Consider the following 9306-nt stretch of genomic DNA (forward strand, 5'->3'; position numbering starts at 1 on the left):
AGTTAGACAAAGGAGGCTCCCGAGGTTTTCCTGGCTGTCACAGCCTTAATGAGCGTTCACACCTTAAGCTTCAAAGAAAGCGAAAAATCAAATGAAAGACTGCCTTAATGAAACTATGACTAAGGTTTTCAAATTGGGAATTCCCACTCTCATTAAAGACTCTTAACCAAGATCCATTTCCCAAGCCATCTGATTCATCAGCTACTAAATTATGCCAAAACAAATATCACACATATAACGAATTAAAATACACTGTCTTCATGGGAATCATTGGAATATTGACAATAACAGGGATACAACTTAATATGTTGTTTAATCTTATGTATTTAGAGTTGGATCAATGATACTACCTCTAAATGAGCGAAAGCTCTGGTAACAAAGGCCTGAAAAGCTTCTTCAGCTTAGCCTTAACCTTAATAGTGGCACTGTGGGGACACCTAACATAGAATTAAACGCAATTATGAAAAAATGTTTCCAACCCAAGAGGTGCCTGTGTAAGGGAAGCCAGAGAAGCTTTATTCATTTCACACAGCCCGGGGGTGCTGAGAGGATATGGCAGCCCTTTTCATATTGGCAGCTGTTTGATCAAACTAACAACGCTCTTTAGCTGTACCATAGCTGCAGGTCTGATCCGAACACCTCAACAGATTCAAAGAAGTTGCCATGTCTTCAGTGTACTCCAGGCTCTTTCCATAAACACAGCTGAATTATTCCTTTGCTTGATATTTTTTCCTCCATTTTCCTTTCAGCAGACAAAAGACAATCAACAACCCCGGCAGTGGGAGATACAGAATAATGTTGCTCGGTGTTTTTGAGTGTCACTGCAATATCTTGCAGCAAGGGTGAGAAGCTCTACTGTGAGGGCATCTGATAGCAACTGATAGTCTTCTCTGTGCATTGTGCGACATAACAAGGAAAGTAGAGAGCAGCAAAAAAAGAAGTGGAGAAAGAATTCACCACAGACACCGACAGTGAAAAGAAATGTACCTTGCATGGCTGTGTGTTGTGTGTTGATCATGGTTATCAGAGCCATAGTAGATGACTGATAACTGAGGTGTGGTGCTGGGCAAGTGTGTGTATGCGTGTATGTATGCCTGTGTGCATGTGTGATCTGAATGATTGCACAACAAAGAGTCTGAATGGATTTAGTCAAAGCTCAAACGCTGATGCAGCTGCATTCCGGGAGCTTTATGATGTGAAACACCAAAGGAAGGGAAACAATGATCACATTCATGACATGTCATTTTGTTCCAATTTTATCTGAGGAATTTGTTGAGTTTTTTCCCTCTTTTTAAAAACATACTGTGTCCAACCTATCCAAAGTGGGTCTTTGTTAGAAGACTTGACCTCATTCTCACTAATAAAGTGCAGGCCAGTTACCTCCACAGTACCATCCATTCACATACTGCATGTGCACTGTAGTTAGGTGCATGCATAACAGGTTTTATTAAAGTCAGGCAGATTGGTGTTTGAGCAATGAACTGGTGAAGTTGCATTTATATACCAAAGGAAAAATATCTGTGCTCATCATAAGTCTCAGTTTCAGACATGTTCCCACAAGCAGAATTTGTGACATCACAAGTTTAGAAGCCAATCACGATCCAATACGAAGATTACACAAGCGTGATGTGGAGAATTAAAGCCTGCCATGCATATAAACAGGAGACATCTTGCATCTAGTGCTTAAATGTTTGAAATTTTAAAAATTTGTTCCCCACAGAGAAATTACATTAATGGTTATCTCTACTATTCATGAAGACTTGTTGGATGGCTGCTCATCATCACCGTTTTAATTTTTAAAAAAAAGTATTGCAGATAGATGAGAAGGGAACGGACGTTCTTTCTATGTCGAAAAATATTGTCTCAAGATTCATTGTACAACCATTTGAGTTCATTTATTCTGTGTCTTTCATTCAGCACAAACCAAGCACATCACACTTAACAGGTGTTTTTTAGATTTTTGCAGACAGGCAATTTTGTTATTGTTAATCTCTTGTTCTTCCCTTTATATTTATATTTTGTCCAACGTGTCATTTTTTTTGTTGAAAGGACTGTAAGAGTTAAACATTTTTAATATTTCCTGCTCAGAAATGACCTGGCTAAATGTATTTTGTTGCAGAAAACAAAAACAAAACTGAGTCTGACAGTCTGAATGTAGCACAACTTTAATATCTTACAAAGGAAAAAGCAGGAATCCACTAAAGGTTGTTCTGTGGTACTGATCATCCCAAACATTTCCAATAAGTTGCACTGAAACAACATCCCCCACTTCTAACTCTAGCACCACAGCATTGGATGCACTATCCTCAGGGTCTGTGAGTGTGGTGGCACGGTCCCCTGAGAAAACTATCAAATGTTCGTTCTTGACAAGTCTCATCATCATACCAAAGTCAGTGTGTGCTGCGTGCCCAGTAAATCTGAAAAAATACACTCCTCTTATCGGTGCAGTGAAGTAACCTGAAACACAGACAGAAAAAAAACTGCCACAATAACTGATAGAGTGAAATTATTAAAATCAATCAATCACTCGAATGCAAGAATCAGTCTCACCTGTGTTTGGGTTGTAATGGTTTCCAATGTTGGTAAAAACATTTTTGTAGATGAGAGGAGCAAATACTTGGTTGTCTGTGTTACCTTCACCCGAATCCAGAAGTGATGCAGAAAAAGCCAGTTTGCTCACTGTGGCAAAGTTAAAGAGCATAAAACAATCAATTCCCGATTATTTTCTGAATTTTCTTAACATGGACAAAACAGACACCATAAGGCAAAAATCATATCACCTCTGCTGGCACCTTGGAGCTCCTGCACTGCAACCTTTTGGTCTGGGATGACAAAACACACATTCATAACCATATCTACTACACAGTGCATTGCAGAAATCACACACACACCGTCAATCTGTACCTTTCTGTTGTTTCTCCAGCTCGTTCACACGGAGTTCATTAATTGTCAACCTTTGTTGCAGAGTGCTGAGCTTCTGCTGAATGACTCCAAGTTCACCAGCTTGATCTAAAGTTATATTACATTGTGAAGTGGAAATTAATTGCATTGGTTTTATTTAAAGGTCAAATATATACACACACACACACACACACACACACACACAAATCCTTATTGGGGTTTCATAGGACATCACAGTGTTTACCATTACTCGCCGTCTGCAGTTTGTTTGCCAGGGTCTCTGCAAAGGTCATCCTGGCTTCTAAGGCTGTAACAAGAGTGTTCATGTAAGCTCTGGTACATGTGCATCTATTATTTTTATAGAGTAAATCCTTTTTTGCAGTGTACCTCTGTTCTCCTTCTGCAAGGTCTCCACAAGACTCTCAGCTGCTGCTAGTCTGAGTGTCAGGTACTTCAGCTCCACTTTCTGCCCCATCACCGTGTCTCTCAGATCCCTCACCTCAGCCCAGATATCTGACTGAAGCCCCTCTTCTCCTCCTTCAGACTGAGTCTCAGTCCTTGACGTCTGCCCCTCAGCCATTTCGTCTATTGCTGGAGACAAGGTTTCTTGGTTGCTGCTGTGGATTTGTGCCCTGCAAAGAAGGCACGGCATCAGTGCGAGTACGAACACCAGGTAAGTCTTCATCTTTGTGGGGTGCTCGGTACTTTGTTTACTGCCGTTGTGCGTTCTGTCAGTCTTTTATGTGTTACTTCAGGGTCAGACGTGTCAGGTGCACAAGGATTTGGGCCAAGGTTGTGAGAAAGCACACCTGTAACTTAGATTGGTGGTGGTGAGGTGCAAACACAGAAAGCAGTGACTCAGTGGTTTTAAATCCAAATAGTGGTGGTGGAGTGGATGGCAACATTAATGTTCCAGAAATCTTTTAATCTTTATTTTGAAAAACTATTTTCTTTTTTAGACGCTTATTGATTTCACTGTCAATGTGCTCACTGAAATTAAAAAGAGATATTAACTCAGCAGCTATTTTATTACTCAACCTGTTGAATGTGACGACTGTGTCACACAACAAAACACTCTGCTTTCTACTTTTTAGTTAACACTAGGAACAAATGAGAAAAATCTTTCCTGTCATATCAGGGAACCAGAGCCTGAATATAGCGCATACAGTACTGTAGTACTTGCTCTGCCCTCACAGAGGATCAGAACAGATTAGATTCTCAGCCACACATTTGTCTTGACCCTATTACAACATGGTGAGAATTTCCACTGGTGTTGTTTCAAGATTAAGTAAAATGGCTATATGATAGCTGAAGTTGTTTTCCAAAATGGCCCTGGAAACATCTTAAAGACACCAGAGTGTGCATCCAACCAGTTCCCAGACCTGCAAGTTTATTGTGAAGAAATTTCCCACTGCATTCATCCCATTATCTGGGCGTGTTGCTTGTGAGTCATAAGCGTGTGCATCAGTGACAAGATAGACAATTAGACAGAAATAACAACAAATCAACCTGTCGTTAAAAAAAATATTTCTTGAAGCGTATAATGTGCAGTCAGTGACATGATATATGCTGATTGCTGCTTGTGTTTATGAATACGAATATTGAGCAGCTGTCAGTCAGAATGAAACTGCTCACTGCCACATACAACAGGATTTACACCACACAAACACGCACGCATCAATCTTTCTAGTGAAACACTGCCAGTGCTCAGGTGGCGGGCAGCTGAGCGAGAATGTTGTCTTTTCTGCAACAGCAGATGTGCTTCACAGTCTCACGTCTGATCTACGGAGAACAGTCGGAAAGGCCCTAATACCATTATTTCCAAATCCAGTGTACGCTTTGCTTTCTATATGTGAAAGACCTGTCATAAAAAGATTTGCTGTAGGCGTAAACACAAACAAATGTACATTTCGCAGAGAACTTTTAAAGAAGACCTTTTCTGGAAAGAGAACACAGAGTTATCTACCCTGGTGCCGCAGGGAGCAGAGATAAAGAGAGTAATAGTTAGACTGCGGTCACGTTGGTATGCAGACAGTCATGAAAGCAGTGCAGTACCTGTTGCATCTTGCAAATTCATTTTCTGAATATTGTGAAATCACTTAAATTGGGGAGGCCCTTTTTTTAATCTGAATTCAAGGGGTTGCTGGTACAGTTGGATCTATGTCTACAGATACATGCTAATCTACTGATGCACCACCACCCAACAAAGCGGGAAAATAGATTTTAATTATAGATGTTAAGGACTGTAAAATAACACCTGTAAACGTGACAATGGTAATTTTCCTTTTCCATCATGATAAATATGATATTTTAGATTGATGCACCTGCCCGATAATCTCATCTTCTCAACTCTCAGCAAGAAGCCTATCTCTTCAGGTGAATAAATATTAAAAAGTACAATATGAAGTAAAGCTAACATGTGGTTTGCTAAGCTTAGTTTAAAGACTGGAAACAGCTAATCTGAATTAGTTCAAAGCTAACAAAGACGTAACGTATTACAGTGTAGCTGTGATGTTTAACCAATGCAAAAACAGAAGTGTAAAAACAACACGTCCTGGTTCAAATGAGCTGTTAACACCTTTCCTGTCTCATAACCAGACGATCAGACTCAGTTTATGATCATCAGTGAGTTTATTCAGCTTTAAGAGGGAACAGCTCCGTTGTGAACGCTCGACCTGAGCGTGGAAAAGAAGGATCTTTTTGTAAAACTGAATTTAAGCAATTCAAAAGTAAAAGCCTTGTTACTCTGGCTAATCCACAGATGGCACATGTAAAGTAGTTTCAAAGAACACGCATGCACATCAGCTTGATCGGATTTTGGCAAAGCATTACTATTCTGCTTTAATGTTTCTTTTGCAGAATGACTTGTGATGATTTACGTTCTGTTGAGCTTCAGTTCATCACGTTTTCCTGGAGAATTTCATATCACCATCAATGATTGTACGTTGTCTTGGTCCAGAGACAGTAAAATAGGGCCAAATCATGAGACTGACAGCACCATGTCCCATACAGATGGGATGAAGTTCTCTGCCTTATGCTGCCAAGTTCACCCTGCATGTGAGCAATGTACGATGACGGCCTTCAGCTGGAAACTCATTTGTTTCAAAAGCTGAGTGTGCTCAATTGACAGCACTCATTTAGCAGAGAAAAGGCTACAAGATTCACAAACTTTCAAGTACCGTTCTCAAGTCCTCATACTGTACAGTCTTAAAAACGTGATTCTTACTTTAATCAATACATAAAGTAGTAAAAGTTGTCAAAAGTCGCACATGCCAAAGATGTCTGGCATTATAATCTGTCAAAATCGCAGTTGACAAGGTAAGGCGTCTTCTGTGGCCACTGGCCACAAAACCTGCTGCCAAGGTGTGGACCTGTGATTAAGACTCCAGTAAATCTTCCCACCCAGGAAGATTTGGAGAGGAGTTTCCTCTGGGCTCGGTCCACTGCTCTCTGTCTGTCCTGAGGACTTTATCTCATACTCTTCTTCCTTCGGGCCTTTTCCCAAGTCCGACTGGAAGTAAAATTAACATTTTCAGGGCTTGGTTCGATTCTTTACACATGCATTATGATCAAGTCCATTTTCAAATATTCTTAGGTATGTGGTTACTGTATGTTATGAGTATGTGCTAACATGACACCTAGGTTGAGCTATCAGGCGCCTCAGAGTTGCAGGCATCCTTACATACCTTCCTTCATTCTCCTCTCAGGCAAATTCCTGTCTCGTTGTATTTCTTTGTGTGTTTCTCAACTTTTATTTTCTTTATTGCTCTTTTTCCTTTTTCACTGGTGTGAAGACAAACATAACATTTTGGAATGTATGTTATTTTTGAATAATTAAAGCTGTTGACATTTGACCTTACTGATATTGTCTCTGTGCTCACCTGGTTTGATCACGTTGGTGGTGGTGTCCCCATAGAAATCACATTTGCTGCAAGAAACCTTTCAATAAATGCACCAATTGTGTCTGTTTTCACAAACTGAGCTCTCGTAGCCATTTTCATCGTCCCCTAATGTGATGAAGTTGTTAAGTGTGTGATCAATCACAACGTCCTATTGTCAACATACAGTAATTGCTTATAATGCAAACATAGCATAATCTCAATAATAACTGTCTCTGTGGTGAAGATAATCACAAATCACAAATGGACCAATCAAACTGCAGTGTTCCAAGACCCACATCTGACCCAGCCAATTACACTAAGCTGTGGGAGGCCAATGGTTAGGTCTGTGTACTCTGAACACTACTAGCTACTGTATGAAGAGGGCCTAACTGCAGGTAGTTAGCCTCAGTCTGATCTAATGATGCATACTTCCTCCTGTTCATAGCAGCCAGGGACGAAGGAGTGCTAGCCTGTGCTTGTCTGCTGCTGAGAATGCCCATTAATGCTCTTTTCGCCCTCAGGTGATGACCACCTGAGCTATCAAAGACAAGCGTGTCTGTAACACCACCTCCCCCTCCTCCCCATCTCATGTCGCTCCATCCCCACCCTGCCTTTGCTCCAACTTCCACCTAGACAAATGCTGCACAGTCTCACACTCACAGATGGCAGCTGTTTGTTTAGTGTAATTTGGTGTTGTACATCATCATTATGATTTCTAAACATTTCTTTTCTCTTCTGACATAGATTGACAGTAGTCTCCTAGTTATGCAAATAGTAATACTGCAGGACTGCAAGAAGGAAGATGACAGGAAACAAGGAAAGAGAGAGATGAGGATTGACATACTGGGTCTGCCGCTGGACTCAAACCAGTGACAATATGGTTCATGGTGCCTTACCAGGGATACCAGTACAGAGTAATAACAAGAAAAGAATCATACTGAGTAGCATTTTCTAAAAAAATGAATCCAGTGTCGTGCCAGTAACGGAATTACTTAGTAATTGGCTGTTACCCACTGCACAAGTTTTGCCATAGAAGCATCAGTGCCTTGCTCAAGAGCATGTTATCGTTTACTACTGACTGAAGAGACAGCTTTCACAGCAACAGATGTAATGAATGTAAAGAAAGATGTAAAGCACAGAATTTATTGTCTAAATTCTTCATCATTACCAATAATAATAATCATAATAATAATGATAATAATACAAATAGCAGCATTGTTTCCCGTACAGTACAAATACAGATTCAAACAGAATGAGGCTTAATCATCATTAAAACAGTGACACTGCAGCACTACATTATGTGCCTCTTGTGTAACTGTCCAGTGCCATGACGTTCATACAGTCCTTCTTTCTTTGCCCAGGACATTTTAAGACTTCCTGTAAGCTTCCCTAAACCCATAATAGATGTGTGTATCTTCCCTTGTCTGGGATATGTGATTCATTGTCCCTGTAACATAGCACCACCTAATCTTGAAGAACAGATAAAGCTAATTAGGGGAAAAAAGACATCAATCACAGCCCCAGGGCTCGTTATGTATTGTACATACCAAGAGTGGTATCTCAGTCACTGGGTGTGTTTGAAAACTTGAGTCAGTCATGCACACGTAGCTATTATTATGAGTTATGTCAGGAGGAATGTCTCAGACGAGAGCTGTATTGATTGTTTCCTTAATACTAACCAGCTATTATCAGTTATGTATTTCTGCCAACGAGGAACCAAAATTCACATAAGATCTCAGAAATCAGCCTCTTTTGTTGAATTGACCTTTGACAGTATAACTCTTGTGATAGGACAGGACACTGGCGAGCAGCTCTGTTTGGCTGTGCAACAAACATTAATACATCTGTCACAGACACACACACACACCCTTTCCAGGTCCAGGAGGTTCACTGAACTCTGAGCGGGGGCAGCAGATTGCTTTATAGCTTAAAACAGACTTGATAGAAAAGCAAGTCTTAATATCACTGTTGATATTGTCGCAATCTTCATAGTTTAATTGGTTCAGCTTTTAACAAAGTTGATGAATATTTGGTTCACCTATGTTTTGTTTTCTTGTTGAAGACACTCCTACTCATATGGGGAATTTACATTGGAGGGTGTAGGGCTGCATGCATCCTCTAGGTGGGGGTGCAACTCTTTCTCTTTTGCAAACTGCAATAAACATTGTAAAGAGTTTAGATGTTAAAAATAAATACAAAAATATGTCGTAGATTTTATTTCAGATATAAAAAACACCCTCTTTGATAATTTCTTATTTCATTAGCTATCATAAAATGCATATACGTCAAACTGAAAAGCATTGATGGTTGACTGCTTGGACTCTCACGAGCAAGATTTGAACAAGTATGTAAATAATAGATATTTACTGTGTGACATGTCCTGACAGGAATGGAGTATATACTTTGACAACTTCACAGAGGAATAATATTCATTGTCTACAGCATATTAGCAATAGTTGGTGCACAATGCAACCAGTTTGTTAAGTGAAAGGCACTGAGGAATGATAAGAAAACAAAAACACAA

The 9306-nt window shown here is 40.0% G+C and overlaps 1 protein-coding gene across 1 annotated transcript; it reads right to left on the reverse strand.

Annotated features, from left to right (window-relative positions):
* Positions 1 to 2065: 2065 nt before the first annotated feature.
* On the reverse strand, positions 2066 to 3600 carry LOC113167700 (multimerin-2-like). The gene is made up of 6 exons (XM_026368508.1): positions 3289 to 3600; positions 3146 to 3208; positions 2905 to 3009; positions 2781 to 2822; positions 2551 to 2679; positions 2066 to 2457 (listed from the first exon to the last, which is right to left on the reverse strand). The coding sequence occupies exons 1-6, from the start codon at positions 3584 to 3586 to the stop codon at positions 2174 to 2176; spliced, it is 921 nt and encodes a 306-aa protein (XP_026224293.1). The 5' UTR covers positions 3587 to 3600; the 3' UTR covers positions 2066 to 2173.
* Between the last annotated feature and the right edge of the window lie 5706 nt (positions 3601 to 9306).

The sequence above is a fragment of the Anabas testudineus genome, chromosome 7 (assembly GCF_900324465.2).
Source record: "Anabas testudineus chromosome 7, fAnaTes1.2, whole genome shotgun sequence".
Classification (NCBI taxonomy): Eukaryota; Metazoa; Chordata; class Actinopteri; order Anabantiformes; family Anabantidae; genus Anabas; species Anabas testudineus.

Coding starts and splice junctions, on each gene's coding strand:
- LOC113167700 (XM_026368508.1), bottom strand. CDS start 3,586: ATGAAGACTTACCTGGTGTTCGTACTCGCACTGATGCCGTGCCTTCTT. Junction 3,209..3,288: donor CTTGCAGAAGGAGAACAGAG/GTACACTGCAAA, acceptor CTCTTGTTACAG/CCTTAGAAGCCAGGATGACC. Junction 2,680..2,780: donor GCTCCAAGGTGCCAGCAGAG/GTGATATGATTT, acceptor ACTTTGCCACAG/TGAGCAAACTGGCTTTTTCT.